Source organism: Triturus cristatus, chromosome 2_2 (genome assembly GCF_964204655.1).
Source record: "Triturus cristatus chromosome 2_2, aTriCri1.1, whole genome shotgun sequence".
NCBI lineage: Eukaryota > Metazoa > Chordata > Amphibia > Caudata > Salamandridae > Triturus > Triturus cristatus.
Window position 1 is genome coordinate 708,951,391 of NC_140582.1, and position 25,355 is coordinate 708,976,745.

Here is a 25,355-nt window from a genome sequence, read left to right on the forward strand (position 1 = left end):
ATTTTCGCTTCAGGACATTGCCTCAGAGAACCTGGCTGATCAAAGTCTCTGCAAGGGTGGTCTCTATAGGTAGTCCAGATTTTTCAACACTTCTGGGGGCACCCACTTCCTTCATATGTAACTTTTTCTGCCACCATGCACCAGTCCGTGTTGCTTTTCCAGGCCTCCAGCTCCCAAATGCCTTGGCTATGTTGTGCTTTGCCACTTTCATACCCAATGTTGTCCAGGTTTGTTGTGAACGACCAGTATCGATCTCACCTCATACATTCATTATACACAGTTTGGCGGAGACATAGTGGTGGCTGCTAGGGAACAGTAGTGGTGGGGAAGGGGAGGAAGGGGGGGCTAGAAAAAAAAGAAAAGACGACTTACCTTCCGGCCGCCGCCTCTCCTCCTTCGTCCACTCGTCCCGGCAGCCCACAGGCTCCTAGACTCCATAAGCCAATCACAACGCTGCTGTCACCAGCATGACAGCAGCATCGTGATTGGTCTGAGTGGCCTGGTTTGCCACTCAGACAGTGTCTGCGAGCCTGGTACTGTTCTCCACCCGCCTGTGCAACACAGCCAGGTGGAGAAATGCAAAGGGTGCATGACAGTTAGGCCAGCCCTAGACAGCCTGCCAAACCGTTATGCGCACTTATGTTGCAACAACCCCTCCTCCTCCCTCTGATGACAGACAAGCCTCACCCCACCCTAACCTGGCTCCGTACTAAAAATAAAAAATGATAAGGTTTTGTTATCATTATTTTATTTTTCCTTTCGCACTACTCAGAGAGCTGTGAGGCGACGCTCCTCCCCTTAGCAGAGGAGTCATTGCTTTGGATACACTCATGTCCCCTCTCACACAATTATTCCCATCAGACTAAAATTCTTGTATTACCGGGCATTCCCATAGGATGTGGAAAAAGGTGCCTGTCTGTTCACACCCGCGGTAACAGCGGGCATCTCTGGCCCTCCCCATCTTTACCATCATTGTGCGGACATAGTATGAACAAAGGTCACTCTTCTGTCTTTTATTCTTGGCAGAAAAACAGACAATAAAAACTATTCTCTCCTTGGGAAAACCAATCAAGCATAGATGGGTCTTTCAGCCAACAGACAACACTCTCCTCTTATACCTCAAAGATTTGCAGTCATAAATCGGTACCACATCCACATTGGATTTGCACAGAACTTTGATTATATGACGAGTAGCCTACAACAATCCATTATTGTAAAATGCTCATATCTAATATTGTAAAGTGCTATTTCCACACGTTAAAAACATACAAAATTAGAAGATGCAGGCTTCACAATTCAGAATATCAATTATATATGAATCGACCCCCTCCCCACAATATGGCACATAAATTAATATATTAAGATTTCTTGTACAGAAACACAATTAAATTAGAGAAGGGAGAATATACAAGACAGTACAAATACAAATATTTCAGTGTTGCTGGCCCGCTATGAACATAAAGAGTAATATATTGTGTTTTGCTGGACTAATCATCTACCATATTACAATGTGTAGCGGGTCATGCAAAAATAATGTATTTACGATATTAGATATGAGCAGTATACAATAATGGATTGTTGTAGGCACTCTTCATATAATTAAAGTTCTGTGAGTATCCAATGTGGATGTGGAACCGATTTAGGACTGAACATTTTTGATGTATGAGAGAAGAGTGTTATCTGTTGGCTGAAAGATGCATGTATGCTTGGTTGGTTTTCCCTGGGGGAGAATTGATTTTACTGTCAATACGGTGCTCTGTCCCCTTGGCTGGGGAGCCCCTCTCGATTGTCTAGCAGACAAAAAGACATGGTAGACTCGGGTCTGTGCCCCTAGCCTAGACCTAACTACAAAGCCAAGAATGCATTTCTTTGGGGGGTGTCACTCCCCAAACACTCCCTCCTGATGCTCTGCCCCTGCCTGGCAGCAGTGTCCAGAAATGTCCATCATCAAACACGCAATCTTACTCGCAAGACTTGACGCAGCAGGTATTGGATCAAATTGTTTCTATTTGATTAGACCTCATTTATCTTTCTGCCCTCATTTTCACTGGAACCTTACACAACATTTCCTGCAGCTCTTCTCTCTCCTTGGTTTCTTCTTTATATTTTGTGTATGTCCTCTGACCTCACTCTTGTAGTTTTTCAGATACACGTTACGATTTAGTGACTAAAGATCGTGACCAGCATTTGGCCCAACCTAAATTGTACGGCAATCAATTTCCTGCTTCGCTGTGCATCTTTGGAATGACCTCGGACAGGATCTGTGGTCTATTAATGACATCCTGTTTTTGTGTAATATTCATAAACATGGATTTTAGGTCTAGCCTACAGACTGCTCTAGCTCAGGTTACCAATACTTTATTGCAATACGCACAATAAAGTAAATAAATGCAGAGAGTGGACTTTTGGTCAGCCCCTTTTACATATTGGCTGTCACATAGTTTTAAAGAGTTGCCATTGGTTGTGTGGGCTGTCTTTCAAGGTCATGCCATTTTGTGGATGATTGTGTGGCAAAAAGCAGATCTCAGTTGTCATCATCGTCCCCTTCTAGTAGCTTTGCTGACCCTTAAAGGGGATACCTTGTAGGGGCTTACCTCTGTCATCACCAACCCCATTTGCTTTATCTATAATCCCCGTGCCGGCTCTGGCTGCCACTACTCATGTTATCAACTTTTGCAATGCTTATTAAACTGCATTTCAAGCACTGTCAAAGCCAGCAACTTTCCAAGACAGCCATTACGTCGCAGGTAGATGCAATATGGTCATCTTGGAGTGATATTTTCTGGAACATCCATAATGGCGATTACATTGCGTCTAGATGCAACATGACAGCCATCTTGTACATATAGAAAATAACCCTCCTAGATGCCACAATTGGCTTTGCCAATGCTTGTGACACAAATGTGCAAGGATTGTTAAAGCAATACCGCAAGTGAACAAGCATTGGCAAAGCGTGACCCATTTGCTTTTCAATGCTTGCTTAATCTTTAGCAACTGAGCAACAAGAATAGACTGGTAGCGCAGCAGCCTAGACCAAGAGACCTTTACGTTGGCCGTTGCTCGCTATTGGCACTTAAGTATTATGCGATATCCATTAGTTACATAAGAGTGCCCTCCCCATGTGCTGCCATGTTACCCCATTCAAGCCTACTGGCTTGATGGAAGCAGTGTCAACTATTACATACAAGCTCCAATCCACTGTCCAGAACCTGAATGCAGTGATCCAGAGGACATCTCCTTAGAGGAAACTGGTTCAGAGGAAAATCAGTAAGGGTGACTGCATGAACAAAACAGGAAACATTGATTTTATTTTTAATTTTTTTTAATTTAAAACTTAAGGTTTGATAGACACAAACAGCCAGCCACTTGAACTAAGACAATACATGTACTATCAAAAGATCAGTGACATCCCCGGTTGAAAGTATTTTATACCTCAACACCACTGGCCATATAAATTAAACAAGACAGTTAACACTCTTTTTAAAATGTTGCATATGTTTTCCATTTTTTCCACATCTTTTTCCATTTCACTCGCAAAACTAGCTGACGTGATGTACATATTTGCAACAGGCAAATTCTGTGTGGCCTGAAGGAATGAATGCAGACAGAAGAGGTATCCAATATTCTTTCATATGGGTTCCCAAAGTTTTTTTTAACGCAAAAATGTATTTTATTTTTAAAAGTACTCAAACGATACCAAATAAAATCCCAGCCTTGATCCATCCCCATCCAGTTCATGGGAATCTTGCCTAGAAACAGTTAAATAATCAAAGAAACATAGAAAGATTCCAAGAATGTCTTTACTCGTGTAGTGGTAGAATTAACAAGACCACCACTGCAGAGTGACCCAAAGTGGCTCAAAGTCATGATAAAATATTTACTTGCCAGTGCAAAACATTTGCTTGCGTTGGAAAGTTTCCCTTTTCCGAAGTGCAAATAGAGCTTTGTGTTATATTATATCAAGAGGGTGTTCCATGTCTGGTACTTGGGCATTCCAACCATAGCACCCATGGTTTTTGATTCAAATTCAGATCTAGAGCAATTGCCACACCTGGCATTGTGTCAAAAAGTAACGCATCCTGAGAAAGGCGCAAAGTCTCCCCCCAAAAATAACTTGAGTTCAGATCTTCAGACTCCAATTCATTCCGCATACAAGTACTAAAGCTGAACTTGATGGGATTCTCATACCCGGCTTTCTGGAATCAAGAGTTCTCTAATCTTAAAGATTCAATTACTACAGTGGAATATCCTCTACTATGATGCATTTTAGGCTGTCGTAATGCTAGGTGTAATTGTGGGAACATCAGTGATCCTGCGGGACACAGGAGGCAGCAACTGGGAAAGTCTTAGAAACCCACAAAGATGTAATTGTGTGGTTGTTCCCCAAGAGTCAAAACTTGCCAGCACTTACCTGTAATGAAAAAACTAGATTAAAAGTGGAAATGGAAGTGAAAAGGCCAACTGTCCCCCTAATTTCAGTGGATGTCATGGAAAAAATGTTCATCACAGATTTAAAATGTGGTGAAAACAAGTTAAAACTACATATGTACGTTTCTAGTAAGCATTTGAAAATTGTTTTTTTTCTGCTACTTTGTGGAATTTTCAAAACTTTGCAATATTCATAACCTCTCTCATTCACCTCTGGTTTTTAATTTAGAAAATGCATCTTCAAAGCTCCACCTGTGGTATTTTTCACCATCCCGTCTTTCCAGTGTATGCATTGGTGCTTCTGAGTGCTGCCCCTGCATGTGAGGGAAAAAGGAATGTTTTTCACATTTGGTGGTCCTGCTCACACACCCAGATCTTTTTGAAGGATCTGTCCATTTGTTTAAATACCTGGGATGAAGCGGCAACCTGAGGTTCTCTTATTTGAAGCTGGAGACCAAAGTTTTGGAAATTGGGTTTCACCCCTTTGGTAATATGCTTTTGGTAGTAGCTATACCGGATGTTGACAAGCCTGCCCAAACAATGTGCATGGGTTAACAGGGCATGCCAATAGTACACCATAGACAGACTAGGAAAATATAGGCCCATCAGGGCCATTGACTTGGAGAATGTATGGTTGGAATATCTAGAATGCACATGCCCCCTTCTTGCTAAGCCATTGGCATCCTGAGACGAACTAGTCAAATATTACATGTGAATATCTTGCCTCACTGTGACCTCAGATGTCCACACAAATGACAAACTCAATCTTGGTTTCTCATTAACAGTGTAACCAGTCTTCTTAGTGAATAACAGATCATGAATGACATATCCGATTGGTTGGGTATTCTCCCTTTCCCAACCTGCTTGTTTTACAATTTATTTTTATATCAATGTTCATTTAATCGAAGATACAATATAACCACAGTGTTGGTACGATTTGTATTTTACTCGTATTTATTTTGAAAGTTTCAATTGGAAAATATTGTGATTGTTTTAACACTAATATTTTTAAGAAGGGATGCTCTGATACTTTCGTGATGTATAAATGCTCAATAAAAATTACATTAGAAAAGCTTTGCAATGTTAGTGAACTTCGCAATGTTTAGGAACTTCACAAAGTTTGAATTTATTTTTTTTAAAAACTGAGGAGGTTGAATAGAGCCAAAATCAGCAAAAAATACTTTAGTGGCAGAGTTCTATTGCAGAAAAATATTCCAGGATATTTATACTGTAAAAAAAATTTGGAAACTCCAGAAAATTCATTAAACATTAATATCTACTAAACCTACTCCTGTGTGCTACGCATGTAAACAATCCGCAGGAGTGATTATACACGAGTAGGCATATTCCTGCAAATCGATTGTTTTAAACCTATGGTTTCCCTGCGTACACTGTAGACTCTTTTGAAAATGTAAAAATGTACCTTAAACCAGAAACCTCTGATGAGCAGATTCCTGTATTTGTTCTGATTCCCTTGGAATCAGCCCACATATACTGGCATCATGTGCTTATTCATATATCCAGACCATTTCAATGTATTGCAAACAGTAACATACATTGGATTGTGACTGACATTACAAATCAGTTATGTCAACAAGAAAGAGAGAACTAATGCCAGCAAACAGCTGCTTAGCTGGGCAGATGGTGCCAACCCTGCCAGGTTTGGTTGCATTTTAAGCATGGATTCCACCCTGGACCAGGAGCCGTTGTTCGATTGTGGCTTCGTCCCAGTGACATTACACATGATGTTGTAAACATCCACTGATCTGATTGGAGCAGCTCTAAAGTTTGATTTGAAATCTGAAAAAAAGAAGAAAAAAAAGTAAGTTACCTCTGAGTAACAAACATTGTAGAATTGATAGAATTAGTGTTTAGTCACTTTTATTACTTCCATTTTTTACTAACGGTCTGAAACAGTTGCCATTAATGGCAGACATCTCTTAGGCCTTTGGTATATACTGTACTCACGAAGCAAATGCCACACCTGAAAGATTCACAGAACCTTTAAAGTGCCTCAACATGGGAATAGCCATATTTTATGAGAGGACTTGTACTGCTTCAGTTTACATAACATCTAAATGGTTGCACATCTCCATCACAGATGATCTGCATGATGAGGTCAAATTAAAACAATCCCCGTCAAAGCCTATAGGTCTGGCTTCAAAAGGTGAGTGCCAAACTAGTAGCTTTGCCAATGCTTGTTTTCATTGGAACTTCTGTGCACTTTATCTTTTATTTTTAAGTTAATGTTCCAAAATTGGCATTGGTTGTGTTGGAGTGACACTATATAAATAAATTGCTGCTAAGAAGCAACAGACGAGCAGTGTGCGTGCTGATAGGAGTGTGGGGGTGCTAGTGTAAACAGAAAATAAATGTAAAGAAGCATTGCTAATGCATCAGTTTCACCTATGTAATGAATAAAGAGCTGTTTTCATCAATCATCGTCCAGGAGAAGGAAAGAGCTCTTTAATAGATAACACAGGAGTGGAGAGGATGTGGCGCTGCGGCCAGAGCTGCTGACTCAAGAGCTGGGGTTACCGGTTCGAGTCTCGACGATGCTGTGCAACATCCTGTGATTCTATGCAAATCACTTAAAACTCTCCAGGTGTTATACAAATATGCTGAAATTGTAAAAGGCAAAACTTTATGAAAATATAATTCCACCAAAGTGGATGTTAACAGTATTTCGGTGACGAGAAACTGATAAGAGAAGCAGACGAGGAACAAACACTAGGAAGGATAATATGCTACAGCCAATAGAAAAAGGGGAAAGGTAAGTGGCATTCACAGGAACCAATGAGAAGCCAGGAAAGCGAGGAGGCAGGATGTAAGTCCCTTTTAAGTTTACATTAAAAACAATAGATTTCTCAAGCACAGCGCAAGTGCTGTGCAGGCAAAACCTAATAAAAATGGAAAGCAGGACAGAGTGGCAACAGACAAAAATTATAGAGAAATTCAATAGATAATTGCTAATGTGCTGCCATCGTGTGTTGCCACACTTTTCCCTGTACGTGTGTGGGCTTATTACCCACAATAGGAAATACCCAAGAATGCAAGTGTGGAAAGTGCAAGATTAAATTGGATTAGTGCTGACGTTTGAAATGTGCATGTTTGTGGTATTTGGGCCAAGGGTTGGCTGGTGCCCAGGGAAATGTACAAACCCCAGATGTTTCTGAAGACTAAATACCTGTGGGGAGTCCAATGTAACCTAGCCTCTATGGATGCCTTACAAACATCAATATTAGGTCCAAAAAATATAATTTACCTGTATTTCTAAGAAGGAAAGTTTCAGAAATTCTGGGAAAAGTCTCACCACCGTGCATTTGCACACTTTAGTTAATAAAAACAGTATCTCACTTGTGGTGGACCTATTGCAACAGACAGGAAAAAGGCTACAATGTGCCCATGGGAAGTTCCTGAAACATCAAGATGATCTTCACATGGTCAAAAATGTGGCTTATTCTCGTCTTGTGCAATAAGCTCACCTATACATTTGGGATATTGCCTTTATTGGGAGAAGTGTGGGACCATAGGATGGAAGGACTTTTGCCATTTGCTGGACGTTCTGGAATTTCCGTCACATAAAATTGAAGAAATTGTGCTTATTTAACCAAAACGTTGACATTTGTATGACTTTCAGGGTAATAAAATTTGCTGGGATTCACATAAGACATCAATGATTCCGCTGGAGCTCTAGTTTTTAGAAAGGTTGTGGATTGGTAGGTTTCCCTGGTTGCCGACAGACTACTGGCACAAACACTGCAGTCGCTGCCAATGGAATATTCCCGCATCAAAAACATCTCCCACAGCGTGGTGGATGGAGCCCTACCTAGGCTCCTTAGTGATAACCAACACATGCCTGGTACCCCTGTAGGCAGATGCTGGTCAAGCCTAGGCAGAGATATATTACCGTCGGAGGAAGACTGATAGAAATCATCCAGTTTGGGGGAAAAATTTGTTGAAAATGTCCTGTTCAGGGCATTGGGCTGGCCAGCCAGTCTGAACCGGTCTGGCACCTTAGTGATAGAAACCCTAGCATGATAAAAATACATGGTTATGGTATATTTTCCATAGAGGCCTGGGGTGATTCAGCTGATTAGAAGATAGGTACAATAAACAGCATTTTGCTTTCAGTTGCTTTCCACATTTCCCATATTTACTGCACCAAGTTTCCAGAAACCATAGAAACCGTCCATGTCTGGAGCATCCACACTCAGGAGACCCAGACAAACAAATATGGGGGTGAAGCAGATGTATGTTCCTGCATGAGAGAAACAAGAGGAAGTTGCCATGTTTTGGAAAACATTGGTAAAAATGTGACAAACGTCATGTTCAGCACACTCTTCCGGCCAGGCAATCAGAGCGAGGGAGGTCTACCTTACATCAACACATTGCTTAAATTGTACTGAATTAGAAAAGAAAAAGATTTTATACCTTCCATATAGTCCTGAATTTGATATCATCAATGAACAATGTGTGGTATGCAAGGATTCTACCACAGTTTAGTGATCTGAGCTAATATTCCAAATTTGAAAGCGCAGACAATTCTCTAGGAAATCTACATATATTTGGGGTTATCGGACTACAGGCTTTCAGGAAGCATTTCCTTGATCAATAATTCTGGATTCCTGTGTGTTCATTTGATAAATGCAACAAAAGATCTCCAAGGCTGCAAGGAGATATTGATGTGGGGTTTGCACAACACGAAGCCCCAAATTTGCCAAATAAAATCATGTCGTTTCTAGTGGTGCACAAAGAGACTAAAAAGGTTCATGTATTTCAACAGCATTATGCTGTTCTTTTAATTACATTGTGTATAAAGCCCTGGCACAGTGGTGTGCAAACACCGATGGAGTGATATGGTTAATCTTTACCTAGAACATATTGTAGTCATTTTCAAGAAAGCTGTTGATACATAGTTTTGTCTCACGATCTCATCATCTAACATGTCACAGCAGGCCCAAACTCTACAAATCATTCCAAAATAGATGGGTTTCCACCATTTGAAACAACTCCCAAAATCAGAGTCTCACTTTCTTTCCAACTACCTCTCCTGCAGCTGAAGTCCTTTTTGCATGTCCTGTGCCAATCAAAACTTACTGCTACTTTAATAACACTCCCACCAGTACCTTCATGGTGCTTAGACGACCTTCAAGCCCCACGGTGATGTGATTTCCTCAACTCACACTCAGGCACACGTGACACCAAAGCAAATTGAGTGGTTGTCTAATGCTGAACAAAGAGGCAGACATTAGTGATCAATGAAAAAAGAGAAGGACCATGGTTGAGTCCCAAAACAAGGTGTGATAGAACTAAGGGCCGGATTTAGAATTTGGCAGATAGGTTAATCCATCACAAACCTGACTGATATCCAATCTGCCTTATCACAAATGCATTATATCCTGCGGCACTTGTAATAAGATAGACGGAATATCTGCTAAGTTTGTAACAGAGTAACCCGTCCACCAAACTCCAAAGCAGGCGCTGGGTAACATTTATAACATTGAGGAATATGTTGAACTGAAATGTCTTTGGCTACTTGTTTGAAGAAATTTTGCCTGAAAACAAATTTTAATGAGTTTTAATAAGAAAATATTATTAACATGATTAAAGTGTGTTTATTACCTGGCCCATACGCTATGAAGAAGCCTCTCATCGCCATGAGTTCATTATCATACCCATGCCACCCGTGCTGCCACGCCTCACTCTTTCCGTTTGTCCCGTTGTTCCAAAAGGGTAGAAGTTCTTTACTCTGGAAGTACAAAGATGTTTTGTTTCATTGTGCTGCATCCTGTGAAATGTTTGATACTATGCAATGCGTAACCTGTGTGGAAACCAGTAAGAGTAGAAGACAAAGTACAATTCTTCTTAGCACCCCCGCCCCCCAACGCTGCCAAACAATCAGATGCGCCTAGGTTTAATTCACTTCATGCTTCTTTAGCCCTCTTCCTGCCCCCTTCACTCTCCTAGACTCCAGCAGACATCGTTGGATACTACTAGCCGGACAGTTAAAAGAATCCATTTTTTTCCTCTGCAGTAGTTGTTCGAATGAGTAAGGGGTTGGTATTACTTGCATATAATCTATTCTTAAGACACAGGCTAAGCTTGTACACCATAGAAACCCAAAAAATAGAACTGCCAGCATTAAAGCGACCTAAAACATGACCTCTGGATACATTCTCATTTAATTCAAAACCTATTCTCTTACCCCATTACTAAAGCCCTAATTTACAACACTTTTCAATCAATCCATTCCAGCAAAATAACCCTTTCCTTTAGCGTGAGAGGATGGGCTCTCATTAACCTCCAAGATGTCAGAATTCTAACACTTCAAAGGCTATCGTCAGCACCACAAACCTCTAATGATGGTCTATCCCAAGCACCTATATGGCGTCCCACTTATGCTCATTTTAAACTTGACAAAACAACATGTTCAATGTGTTGTCTAATACAGGCAAAATAGACACCAAAGAATGTAACAATGTTCGTCAAGGCCAGATGCCATGTTTCCAATTTCACTGTGTACCAAATAACGATTACGTATTTTATTGGGGTGGAGGAATTTGACTCCACAGAATCCCCCAGAGTTACATAAAAACTCTGAGATTCCGTGGAGGTCCGCCAAAGGGCGGAAGTAGGCAAGTTGCTCAGCTTGCAGTGTGATTTAGTACCGGTAGTGCATTACGCACTAAAATATTATCGTTCCAACGGCACCACGGGGTGCACCAGGGGGCGCAGCTCATCGAGTTGATTTTGCTGCTGCTCAAGTAACTTTTCTACTCTAGCAGCAACCTTCCTTCTAACTGCCAACAGTCGGACCACCCACGTTAGAAAAATCTTGCCAGATTTCCACATACCAACGAGAAATCGCTCTAGGGGACCCCAAACCTACCTCGTGCCCGCCAACTTACCATTCTGGAGCCACGCACAAGAAAAAATCTGCTACGCGTCAATTGGTTGCATTTGGCCAGAGCTCTGCATCACAAGAGTAACGCAAAGTCACAAAAATGCTGGTAATTCCGCAAGCGGAACAGAATATTCCGCCCACCTCTAGATACATTTTTCTCTCAAATCCCCATAAAACATTTTTGTAAATTGAACAACAATGTCCCATTAAGATTGTCCCCATATATTTGCTGAAAATATAAGACGCCATTGGTAACTGCTTCCTCGGCCTGCGTCTGCCTTGTCCTAACCAGTTCTTATTTGAAGCCTCATGCACAGATGTTTAGCAAATGTTTCCTCTTATTAATCTTTGCCCACTGGTAATTCCATTGACTCAAACATGTCATAAATCAAAGTTACAGAGCAGTAGCTTTTGCTACAAAGCCAGGGCTGTCAATTATTATTGAGGAGTCGCATTAAAGGAGCTCAACTAGATATTGAACTGAAATATTTCCCTATTTGCTAAGAGACCATAATATCAAAACACCAAACTAGACTGTGGGCCTGATTACGAGTTTAGGTTCACTGCCATGAAAAGGGTTGTGAAATGGCAACTTGGAATATACTTAGCCAGCATATTACTCCTGTTTCAAGACTGCTGGCCCAGCGGGATCCTTGATCCTGGCGGTGCCGGGAATCTCGTGGAAGTCCGACAGACGCAGTTGTAATACTGCGGGCGGTACCGCAGTGCAGTGGTAGTCGGACCACCACCACAGGTTCAGCGGTCCCACGGACCACCAAACTCGTAATCAGGCCCGAGCCTAGAATGTTAAAGTATAAATGTAATTAGGAGGATCTGACAATATTTCTTATTCTGTCGAGACATCAACAAACGCCAGAGATGTTGTCAATAAAGAAATCAGTATGAAAACCGAAATAACATGGTTTGCTCCAACATGTAAATCTGACACCAAATCAGTTGTTTTTCACAGCAGGATTTTCATGAAGATATTTTGTATAGGATCAGTGGTAATTGTGATTGAAAAGTACTGTTATATTTGATGTATCAATGCGAATCTTTCAACAGAAAAAACATGAATAAGAATTGCCTGTATAAATGAGATGAATGCATGAGTTATTAAGGTGTTGGGAAAATATGTTTAAATAAACCGGGATCAAACATCAAATTGTATATAAAATGTGTAGATTTCTTTTTGCAATAGCATTAAAAAGACTATTAGGATATATGAATTTTGTGAATCTTGTGTTAATGAAAAAAAACCTACGCAAATCTATATCTATATCTAAATCTGGAACGAACTCCCGATCGCAATTAGGATGATCCAGGAAGAATTACCCTTCCGTAAGGCACTAAAAACTTTTCTCTTTTGTTAACCCCCCCAGGACTATCACTCTGCTTTCACTCAGAAGCGCCGGGACACCCCGTTGGGGTAGCTGCGTGCTATATAAAATACACAAAATAAATAAATACGCAAATCTATATACACTGTAATATAATGGGGCTCACAGAATAGAGTTCTGAGAATTTTTTTCAACGTATAGTGAGGAAAACTGCAGAAAATAGTTGACATAGAATTCTTGATTATGTCAATTCAATTCATTCCTGATTATTAAACTTTACGTAACTCTATTTTCTCCAGTAAGTAAATCCAGGTGTAGCTGGGTGCAATGCTCTCAAGATATTATTAAAATACAAGTCAGCCATCAGCTCCTCAGTGGCCTTTCTCATTTTAAGTCAGCTGTTCATCAAATTCCGGTCACATTGCTTTTCCATCATATCCATAGCTTTTCGTATAAGATTAAAGTCCATCCCAATCACATAAGTGGAAGTATGAAACTTCATCTAGAAAAGATAATTCTTATAATCTTCAACTGAGGCAGTGTCCATCTTCCATTACTATCAACATTCTCTTTAACAGGGCGGAGCCAGCCTCCATGACTGGAGGACGCTGGGCTCCCCCGCGCCTGCGATTCCACTAGCCACGTCTAGCCTCCATCTCCTCCCTGCTCCAACGGGGAAAGTTCTGTAGGGCAGCCAGGAACCTGGGAGAGGACTCCGATGCCACCTGAGCTGCAGGGCTGGAGCTGGGGACTGTGGAGAAGATTCAGCCTTAGAGCTGGAGCATTTACAAAATGGCGGCCCGCTTTGTTAGCAGTGGTGGCGCTGGATTTTTGACAACATCTGTGGCAGTGAATTTTGCGGGGTTGGTGCCCCTGCCTGCCCACTTCACTTGGTAGTCAGCAAGTGCGTGGACCCCAAGGACTTCACCCTCAGCTGTTCAACAGTGCCAGTGCGTGGTGCTGGTTGCCTGGTCTTTGCCCACAATTGGGATGGTAGCCCACATTGATTGCAGTGGCCCTTGCATCCCTGTCCTAAAGAGTCCTTTTGGTGCCCCCCCACAACCTCTTGGACATGGAGGTGATTTGTGTTGGAGGTACGCGAGTCCCGGGGATGGCCGCAACGACGGTGGGGGCAGAGCTTCCTGCTCTAGCATTGCTGCATTTTCAGGGGCGTGGGAGCCCGCTTCAGTATCTTTCTGGGGCCCACTGGCTGTGGGGTACAACGGGGTACTGACTCCCGTAATGACACAGAATTCCCTCCTCATCGAATTGCTCTTGGCCCAGGGGTGACTTTATAGTGATGGCTCTTTGCCTGCTGCACTTTGTTTGGAGGATCCTGCTGAATATCTGATAACTTTCTTTCTGCGCAATTAGGAGTATGTTTGGGTTACTGCTGGCCACTCACATCAACAGGGGATTGCACAGGGAACTGTACTGTCTGCCTGGATTCCTGGCATGTGGGGTCCACCCAGAGTGGTCCTGGGGAGGCGGATTTCTCACAGTACTTCGGCATCATGGATGTGTGGCTGACTGGCCACACTTGTAAACTCTGATGCCCACATTGAGAGGTTTACTGCCTTGTTTGTGGCCCTTTGATGGAGGGACAGCCGATAGCGGTTGTGTCATCGCCTGGGGTGCATTTTCTTGGACCTGCATATAAGTAGTGGCATGCGGTTGCCCTGATTTCCGGCACTCCTTGGGCCCTCATTGGAGTGACCATGGGGTGCACACAGGGATCACAGGATGATGCAACCACAACTGCCCGAGCAGTGGCTCAAGCAGGACACGGGCGTAGGGGGCATGACGTACATGAATGACAAGTCAGAGAAATGTTTGGTGAATGTTTGGAGGGTGGAGCTAGGCCCTTATTCAAGAGTATTCATGGAAGGTCTCGGAGAGGGGTCCTACCCTAGAGAGCATGGTGCAGACTGACACCAGCTGTTCAATCTGTGAACCATCACATCATGGCTCTTGAAGCGCAGACACAATGCCTGCCCGCTCGCTTAGATGAACAGGAGGGGTGGGACCTTTGCAATAATATCCACACTGTGGACTCTTGGCTTATCTGGAGGCTTGGTTCCAGGAGATGGTAGCCCCAGAAAGCCTCTCCAGATTCTTCGCCTTGGAGTGTGTACACAGGGAGCCGGTGCAAATACCTCACCTTGGTGCCCCATGCTGCCTGCATTCCCGGGATAGGGACCATCTCCTGTAATAGGCCCATGCACATGGCCCCTTTTCTGTAGACAATTCCAAGGCATCTCTGTACTCTGAATTCACCCCCAAGTTCAGACACAGGGGGGAGTCCTAGGAAGCTTGTTTCCGGTCCAGGGAAGACATGGCTTGGCAGTTCGGGCTGGACTGTTCTCATGAGGCACAGGGTCAGACTGATTTGCATATGGCCATGTCTGAACTGGGGTGGCAGAGTGGGCTAAAGACCGGTGGTGGATTAAACCAAGATCAGTTGACTGGGGGTGAGTGCTTGCAATGTTCAACACTCCGTCCATCATTTCCTTTGGTTTTGCTTTCTTCGCCATAAGTTGGCAGGGTATGCTCAGACGTGAGTCCCTTGCTCACTTTGGGCCATATGTAGGTAAATTACATTTACCGATTCTTAAATACCGAATTTTACCGATTCGGTATTTATGAATCGGTAAATGTAATGTAGGTAAATTATTACCGATTCGGTAAATGTCGGTATTTTAGAATCGGTATTTACCGAATCGGTAATGGCAACTGGCTTCCCATTCATTCCTATGGGCCTGGAGGCCCATAGGAATGAATGGGAAGCCAGTTGCCATTACCGATTCGGTAAATACCAAATCGGTAACAGGGGAGGCATCATCATGGGTGGCAGGGTGTCACATTGACACCCTGTTGCACCCCTGATTCGTGCATGTGTGCACATGTGGCGCACATACATGCCCTAATGGCATGTATGTCTGCCACATTGCACATTTCAAATAGCACAATAATGCTTTTTTACAGGTATTCGTCATTTACCATCAACTTTTTGTTGGTGGTAAATAACGAATCCACACACCGACGAGACACTCCCCCTACATATCATTTCAGGATTCGGTATTTACCGAATCGGTAAAATTACCGATTCGGTAATTTTACCGATTCGGTAAATTACCGAATCCTGAAATATGCCCCCTACATAGCAAAAGCCTAAATACCGGTCGGTAACGGGATATTTACCGAAAATCGGCCGTTACCGACCGGTATTTGGCTTCCTACATATGGCCCTTTGCCACTGGATTCAAGCAAGCCTGGCTGAAGACGGCTGAAATGCCAGAAACCGGTCCTAGGAAGCTTGTTTCCGGTCCAGGGAAGACATGGCTTAGCAGTTCGGGCTGGACTGTTCCCATGAGGCACAGGGTCAGACTGATTTGCATATGGCCATGTCTGAACTGGGGTGGCAGAGTGGGCTGAAGAATGGTGGTGGATTAAACCCAGATCAGTTGACTGGGGGTGAGTGCTTGCAATGTTCAACACTCCGTCCATCATTTCCTTTGTTTTTGCTCCGAATGTGTACAAGCCATTGTTCCTCACTGGATTGGCCCCTCTGTTGTTGCTAATGGTCCCTATTGGAGAGTAGTAGGGCAATTTTAACTATGTAGTGGATCTGAGTTTGAATAGGCTACACCCGATCCTGTGTGGCGCGCGCCAGTGGGCAGGCTGGAGGAGGCCATCCAATCCTGGGCCGGACAGTGGGATCTGGTAGACTGTTGGTGAATGAAACACCCAAAGGCTTGTGTATACCGCTCTGGCTGACATGATCTCTAGGTTCAACGGGATAGACTTTATATGTGCAGGGCACTCTACTGCAGGCTGCTGGGGGTGGAATATTTAGCAAAGTCATTCTCTGGCCATTCTGCTGTATTGGGTATTTTTCAGTGGTCCTCACCTAGACCTAGTGTACCTACCTGGTGCTTCGATCCTGCTCTGCTTGATGATCAGGCCTTTCAGGTCTTGCTGGGGGAGCGCATTTCACAATACTGGCATGGCAATGCTGGGTCAGCCTCCTCAGTGGGGTGGAATGGGAGGCCATTAAGGTGGTGAGCCAGAGAAATTGCATTTCCAGTAAAGTGTGGGTATGAACCCGACTGCTTTTGGCTGTCCAGCTGCAGGAAGTGGTGTTGGGTGGGCTGGCCTGTGAGCTTGAGAGGACTCCGGATGGGAGGGATTGACTGATGGAGGAGCAGGAGAAGCTGTTTGAGCTGGTCGGGCACCCACAACACTTTGATCATAAAGCTTATGTACCCAGGGCCCACCCCAAGAGAGATATATCGGGCAGGGTGCTTGCACGGCTATTACAGGATTCTCCAACTGCATGATCACTCGAGAAGAGGTGTTTCTTCAACATTATCAGGAACTGTATTCCTCAGGTGCTGAGTGTAGTGAGGTGGATATGCTGAATTATGTTTCAGATGCACCCCAGTGTCCCTTGAGCCTGAGGTAGCGGATCAATTGCGTGTGGATGTTACAGAGAAAGAGGTATGGGGGCAATTAATGAAATGGTGAGGTGCCTGGCCTCGATGCCTTACCAATAGATTTCTATGCCACATATACTTAGGACCTTGTTACTAGACTTGTGGCCTTCTTCAATGATTCTCAGAAGTATGGTTTGCTTCTGCCCTCATTGCGGGAGGGCGCTATTGTGTCAATTCAGAAGAAGGATAAATACCTTCTCCTTCTTGATTCTTGATTCTTACCACCCACTCTCAATGCTCAATGCCGCGATTACAAGACTTTGAGGATGATACTAGTGATCCGTTTGCTCCCACATGTGCTCCCTGGTTCAGTCTGGCCAGACTAGCTTTAGCCCCACACTTAGCACTATGCCTAATATTCATCAATTGTTTCTGGCCTTAGACTGGTGGGAACAAATGCTGGCAAAGGTGCTGGTCATTTTGGTGGATATTAGGAAGGCATTTGACTTGCTCCATTGTGAGTTTCTCTAGGCTACCCTGTTTGGCATAGGTCTGGGATTATCCTTTGTCAAGTGGTCAAAGCTCCTTTACACTAGCCCCTATGCTAGGATCCCTACTGGTTCCCTGATTTTAAAGGCCTTTGCCATTGAACGTAGCATAGGTCAGGGTTGCCCCTTAACACCGCTGCCGTTTGCATTGGCCATGGAACCATTTGCTTGCACGGTCTGCTGGGGCCTTCATTACCACAGGGTATACCTTACGTCTGATTGTACATATATTTCTCTGTATGCAGAGGTTATGTTGCTGTATTTGAGGGGAAAGGACATTTACAGCGTTTTCAGACTTTGGTGATTACTCAGGACAGCAAGTCAACTGGGTTACATTGGGTGTCTATCCCCTATGAGCTGATATACCTGTTCCCACGATCCCACTATCACGGAGGGAGCATCATAGGGTTCGGTATCTGGTGGTGGGCGTCTACCACTCGCAGGAATTCTTGTACGAGGGGAATTTACATTAGGCGAGTGCTGGGTTGCAGTGTTCAGTTGCCTTCTGGACCACACTGCAGTTGTCAGTGAGGGGCTGCCCAGTCTCCTTTATTTGTTTGCGGCCCTTCCGCTGAAGCTGCCTCAAATTCTTTTTTCGGGAATTGGATGGCTTGTTACTGTCGCAATACTGGGGCACGTTGTGTCACTGTGTAGCACTTTGGAAACTGCACTTGCCAGTGACAGAGGGGGGCCTGGTGGCACCCGATCTCGAGTTGTATTATTTGGCAGCGTAGCTCCAGTGGCTGGCTCACTGGCAGTCCTATCCGTGGGATGTTGTGCATACCCGTGAGGGTAGCTCTCCATCTAAAGATCCGTTAACTAGTATCCTGTTGAAGCCAACGCCTGCCTCCAGGGTGAGGACTTCGCATTTCCTGATTAGGATGGCATGTTATTTCTGCCGTGGGCTCATATCCCATAAACCTGAGAACTCTCCCTTCTCGAATCGATGCTGCGGGTGTCCAGAGGGTGGGGGTCGGGACTCTGAGTGGCCAGCAGCCAGGAATGTTGCCTTGGGAGATCTTTTCACAGGAGGCAAATTGTGTCCTTTTTCGGACCTCCAGGAGCCCTTTGACCTCCTGGTGGGTCATTTTGTACTTCATAGCGTCTTGACCTGCAAAATACGTGAGAGGTGGTGCTCTGGTGTTTTGCAGAGCCTCTGGAATATTAGGATTTATGCCATCTTTTCCGTTTTATGGGGCAGACGAAGGTGGTCACGTTACTCTATAGGGCCTCGCTGGAGAGGGCGTGGGCAGCTCTCAGCCTTGCAATGGGAGGAGGACTTGAGGGTGCTTATAAACAACTGGTCATGGAGGATGGTCCGAGAATCTGACCCTAAAGTGTCAAGTTGAAGTTTATTCATGATTCTGAACTCTGAGGAGAGCAACAGAAAACAATTTAATTCAATTTAAAACAAAGAAAGTATTTCCTCAAAATCATTGAAAAGAGTTTCATATAATTAATTTAAGCCATACCAATTTTAACCTTGCTAAGCCAGTGTTCATACTAAAATTAGAATGTATATAAAAAAGTTTAAAAAACGACAACTGAACAGTTCATTGGGGGGATCAAACAATAATTGTAGTTCTACCGAGGAAGATCGCATCAACAATTTAAAATAAGACAGGTCTCAACCATTTACGGCGATGCAATATAGGGGCAGGACACACAAATAAAAAGCATGTTTCTGATCTTGAACACCATTCTAACAAAAATTAAGACTTCAGAATTTCCATACCATTTAGATGTTAAACAATTTAAAGTCATAATATCCAATCGCAATAGTGTCCAGAAACGTCTAACCCCATGGGGCATATTCTATGTCACGTTGGGTTGGAATTCTTTCATTATAATGGCATCTTTTATCCTTTGGTAGCCCCTTTTCTTACCACAAGCCTCGTTGGCCAAGCCAAAAACTAAAACCCAGCAAGGTGTTTTTTAAGCAAGCCTTTAGATGGAAGGTGGGAAGAGAAAGTACTGAACAAGTTGATCTATGACATTTTTTTAAATTCCTGTTGAATTAAGTTTTTTTCTTTTTTCTCCACAAGAATTTCCTTTCTCATATAGTATCTTAAAGTATCAGGAAGAGAAAGTAAAAGCTAACCGTCTAGGAAATGGTTTAATCAAATCACAGGAAGTGAAAGTGAAAGCTATCACAGAGGTACCCCATTCCTAAAGGTAAACAGGAGATGAGGGCTTTTCTGGGCCTTTTTGGGGTACTTCCCCACCGGACAATACCTGTCAAACCTTGGACCTAGGCACTTTTAATCCCCAATTCCAGCCTTAGTGCTGCTACGGATGCTGAATTATTGCAAGAAATACATCTTCTGAGAATCTGACACTCTACTTTATTCAAGAAGCCCCATCTAGAAATAGCTGTGAACTCCACTGCATACAATAGAGTAGCGGGGACTTTGGTCCGATAAATGGATAGAAGATGACACAAGTGTCTTGTACCAGTAGCCTAATAAAATGCTGCCAGTCCCTTAGCCTGTGACCGAGCCTTACACATGTTATTTGAAATATGATCAATATCACTCAGATTGCTGAGCATACTTTTCCCCAAAAATATAAATGTCTTGACCACTTAGAACTATTGGGAGCCCAAATACCAAGGAAAGTTTGCATATTTAGCATTTTTCTGGAAGCAGAGAATTTAGCTTTTAGAGGAGTTAATTTTCTGATAGTGTATGTCAGCCTAGTGTTGCAATGCCCCTAATCGCCTATTAGGACCTTTAGGGGTAAGACCCAAGATCACCAAGTCATCTGTATACAGAAGACATGAAATTGTCCGTTCCCCATTATTAGGTGATAAACCCATACTTTGTGAGAAGGAAACAGGCAAGTCTGAGATACATATAGAGAAAAGCAGCAGGGCGAGAAGACACCTCTGCTTTAAACCATTTTTCGTTGAGATTGCCCTACAGGGTCCTCAATCACCACCTAATAAGGCTTGGCACCATGTGGCAGAAATGCCCACTTCAAAGTTATCTAATTTTTCTATTTACACTGGGACTCTGACTCCCTGGCACATACATTCCATGTCCCCTGCTGTGACCTCGGAGTGTCCTCAGTATATTGCAGAGGACACTGGCTTCTTCCACATGATCTGGTACTACCTGCTTTTGCTACCTTACTGGACGGCGGTCCTCCAGGTGGTTCGGGCGCCATGGACAGAGGCTTACATGAGTGAACGGCAGCTAGTAAAACTATTGACTGGTTTGTGAACTTGGCTTTTATCATTGCCCATAGACAACTGACTATGAGCTGGAAATCTGTCCGGGGTCCATATGTGTACAGGTGGTGGCTAAAATTAATGAAATGAGTGGACTGTGATAGAGAAGCAATTTATAAGAAGAGGCTAGAGCAGTGAGGAGGGTGCAGATCCTACCCCCGTGGGATGCTATATTGTTGGCATGCCCTAAGGTGGACTGCAGGGGGCTTATTGTTGTAGAAGAGCCCCTTTCGGGCGTACCTAGACCTGCCACTGAGTTGCGGGCCAAGAGCCTAAATTCGGGGCACTCCTATTAAACCCTCTTGGGTTTCTCTGTATCCTTGCTTTGTTTGACTCCTCTGCTATGGTTCTAATGATTGTTGGGGTCGGGTTTCATTAGGTGGGAATGTAGCGCTTTGACTCTGCTGTTATGCATGATTTCTAATTTTGGGGACCTGCATGCTCTCCACACCCTGCTGATTCTCCCTTATGAGATGTGATTTCACTGTTAATAATGACTGCTGTACTCTATTTGTTTCCCCTCTATGCCTTGCCCACTAGCATTTGTTTTATTGTATCACGGTTTGTCCAGTTGAATTCAAATGCTAATCAAATATATATTTTTTTTAACAACCATTCTCTTTAACACATTAATCCACCATCTCACCAAACCAGCATCCATGAAATATGCTTTACAAGAGGTGCCTGTTCTCTGGGTTGAACACGACTCCATCCTCTGTTTTGTCTCAATACAGCTCTTAGCATTCCCTGACAAATCTTGGAGGAAAATGGAGAAACATCTACAAAGCGCAAAGCCTTCCTAATTCTCACAATACCATCTGAATCACCCAATGGTTGATTATACCACATCATTCAACCTCTTACAACTGTCAGACCAGACATAAAAAGCAAACACTAACCACCATCTCCCTGTTATAGCCACAGCGAGATGAGCTTTTGCCTTAGATTAGTAACAGGATGTGGAGGAAGAAGTTAAGGTAGAGATGGCAAGATTTTGATTGTGATGAGGAAAAATGGTCTGGTCACTCATCTAATATGCAAGAGACCTTACATAAACCTCAAGATTGTAATTTAATCTATAAAACCTTCTGTTGGGTGATTGTGTCGACGCGACCAAGAAGGAGCACCATTTCTGGAAGTAGCGAGAAGAATACTGGGGATACATAAGGGAAAGGGAAGGCAAACAGGTTGGCAACTGTCTTTTGGCAACTCTAGTTGGTCCCCATAGCCGGGCACACACTATCACTCCTGTATCCTGCTTGTGATTTTATACAGGAATAGCACTGGTTTTCCCGTCAAAGGTTTTCCACAGTATTTAGAAACGGGTCTAGGTCAAGGCAGATGGTAACGGACCTTACATCAAGTCTCACACCAGTTTTAGAGGGTTCAAACTTGACTTATGCAGGCATGGTTATACCAACTGGATCTTGACTTTAATCATGGGCGCCTGCAGAGTTTTTGATCAGGAAGAAGATTTGAGTCATTTCCTGAGCCTTGCATCAAGATCAATACTCCTAATACATTGTCAATAAAAACAAATACCATGAATGACCATTTTTGTCACTAACTGTAAAACTTACTAAAGCTCTTGGTCCAAACATATTTCGTTCCATTTTTCTGTACATATTCTGCAAGCCCTTTCTGCACACAGAACCGAGGGTTGCGGCGATGATTTAACATGTGAAGGATTCCCACTCATTGATACAGCCCCAAGATACCACACCTGTCAAGAAAACAGCAGGCCATCTCGTGTTAACACAGAGTTCCTCTAACTCACATTCTTTATAGATGTGTAAACTGGAAAAAATGGGACGAGGAACTCCACTTTATCGCCTGCAAAATCAATCAAAATGCAACCATATGCGTTTTATTGGAGCCGCAGCGACTACTGAATCAAGTCCGATAGTTTATTAAAACTACTGCCATAAAGCAATCCCTTATGATTGGACTGTTAATCCAGAAAGGAAGGTCCAAAGGACTCAAAAGAAACCTGCTTCCTCCTTTAACACTAACATGAAAGAGCCCACACTGGTTTGATCTGGTTTCTTGACACATTCGGCATGGGACAGTATATTGCTGCTGGCCTGAAAACAAATTATGATGGATCAAACCCCATCTTCATTCAGCCAGACAGTCTAGGAAGACTCAAGAGCTGCATTCGAAAACCTAAAACCAGAAGATTGAGGCTTGTCCTTCTGCCCCACCCAGCAACATGTAAAAATCTCTTTTGGCAGGCAGTGCAGTGCAATTTCTGGCAGATAAGCAGGACAAACAGCTCCTTTGGCGGTCACATTTCTGGGTCCAGTTTCATCATTAGGTCTAAAGTTACGCTGTTCACAGTTGTGGGTCTTCTCAGCTGTTTAGAGAACCTCAACCGCAAGGGAGCGGGATGGAGGCCAGGCATCTTGTGTGATGATGTATCGATGTACTAGGTTAGCGATATTGTCCAAATAGACTTATATCCAACTTAAGCAAGTGGCGCTGGCGAAAGGGCTAAATATTATTTGATATCTCTCTTCATCCTGACTAGTGCCTGAACCAGGTTTATCCACCACTGTGTGAATTGTGGATGCACTTGAAAACAGGGGTCTCCCAGGGTGTGTGGTAGAGGGGCATAGATCCAGTGGCATAGCAAAGGAGGGGGGGGGGTCCCCGGCGGTACGCATTTTGGGGTACTGGCCTCCCCTGCCCTATTCTTACCTGCGGCCACCGCGAGGCGTCAAACGCTGAGACTTCCACGGGTGGCAAAAGGCCTAGCTACACCACTGCACAGATCATGTGTTGCAACAGGGAAATACATTCATTAAAAAAAAAAACTTAGAGATGTACACTGAAATGTAGATATGATTGACATAGGCTATTCAGTAATTTGTGATAATGGCAACTTAAAGAAGCCTTCTGTTGAATGTTGTTAGACTACGTCTGAAAGCTCAAGTTGACGTCATCAAACAAAGGAACATTCTGGAATTTCTGTCGTTGATGACGGTTAGGGACACATGCCCTTGCCGAAAGCAAAAAGTCTTTGGTAAGGGTTAGGATCTTGCAACTCAGTGAGTCGAGCAGCAATAGCATGAGGCCCGTGAAAGAGGACAGCCCTACAGGTTCCTCGGTTTGTCTTTATTTTTCCATCAGAGGAACCATTTTTAACTAAGTCGGCCTAGCGCTTTGATGCAGTGAAAATATTATCAGATGACCTAGAACGGAAAATTCTTCTGCTCGAGAACAACCCCTACAAATATACATTTCCCCAGGTCAAAGCTGTTCCTGCATCTATAAACCAAACAGCCTAAGGCTGATTTTCTCCATCGCCATTGTCCACACATTCTCCCGTAGACAGTGAATGTTTAAAGCAATTAAGCACCCCAAAATGAAATGGATGAATGTAAACATGCTGGGTGGATTACTTTCAACAAAACAAAGTGTGACAGCTGAACTTCCGTGCTAAGATGGCACGACAGACCAGTCAGCACGGTTTTATTTCGTAGGAGGGTGGGTGCACACTGCCTCACATCCCAGCACTCAGTTTGCCCCGATGCATCATATTAAATGCAGTGCATGATAACACTTGCTTCGGTGACAGGCTTTAGTTTTCACCCTTGTTGGTGCATTTCCAGCACCGCCCAAAAAATGTGTTGCTCTCTACTAAAGAAGGACAACTATCCTGAAATACGTTTCTAGACATACACAGCATTGGCTGCACCAACAAGGGTGAAAAACTAAAGCCTGACACTGAATTAAGTGTTATCATGCACTGCATTTACTATGACGCATCGGGGCAAACTGAGTGCTGGGATGTGAGGCAGTGTGCACCCACCCTCCTCCAGCACGGTTTTATTTGTTATTGCAAAATAAATAAGTATCCCTGAAGGGCTGGGAATGGTATTCCCAGCAGGTAGAAGCTATCTGAGGCTTTTTTATAGCCAACAACTTTATGGAGCTCATGGTGGTCCAGGGTGTGAAACTGCTTACAGGAGTGATATTTTATGGGCCACCCCTAAATAGAGCAGCCCCTCTGACACCATTCTACCAGACTGTTGCTCTGTGAAATGGTTTTCCCAAGGGTGGAGCTGGTGGTGGCTCAACTCTCAGGAAAACCATCACCCCTGCACTCTAAATGAGGCAAGTTGTAAAAAGATGGCTCAATTGCCAGCCTCTAAATGAGGCCAGTTATATTTTTTTACTAGATTCATGTGACCCATATGTTAACCGTAGGTCACTAATTGCCGGTGTGCTGAAGACAGGCATAGCATCTTGACAGACAATAATATCAGGAAAATTAGCATTTTATTTGGTGGATTCTGAGAGACCGATATTACATAGTATAATTAGACCTGTGAGTACATAGGTCATTGCAGCATTTGTGATCACCCATGGCACTAGCGTCACCCTTGTCGGTGTGTGTGTGTGGCGTACATCATGGTATTGCTGATAAAGCCATATGCCCTAACTGAGCATTGTGTCCTG

General features: G+C 43.5%; 1 protein-coding gene across 1 annotated transcript in view; it reads right to left on the reverse strand.

Annotated features, from left to right (window-relative positions):
* Positions 1 to 3,304: 3,304 nt before the first annotated feature.
* ENPP6 (ectonucleotide pyrophosphatase/phosphodiesterase 6) overlaps positions 3,305 to 25,355 on the reverse strand; it is a 237,049-nt gene continuing 214,998 nt past the window's right edge. The window contains exons 7-8 of the mRNA XM_085641899.1: positions 10,054 to 10,180; positions 3,305 to 6,228 (exon numbers count right to left, since the gene is read on the reverse strand). Coding sequence (XP_085498025.1) covers positions 6,014 to 6,228; positions 10,054 to 10,180 — 342 coding nt within the window. The 3' untranslated portion in view covers positions 3,305 to 6,013. The remainder of the gene's footprint in view (positions 6,229 to 10,053; positions 10,181 to 25,355) is intronic.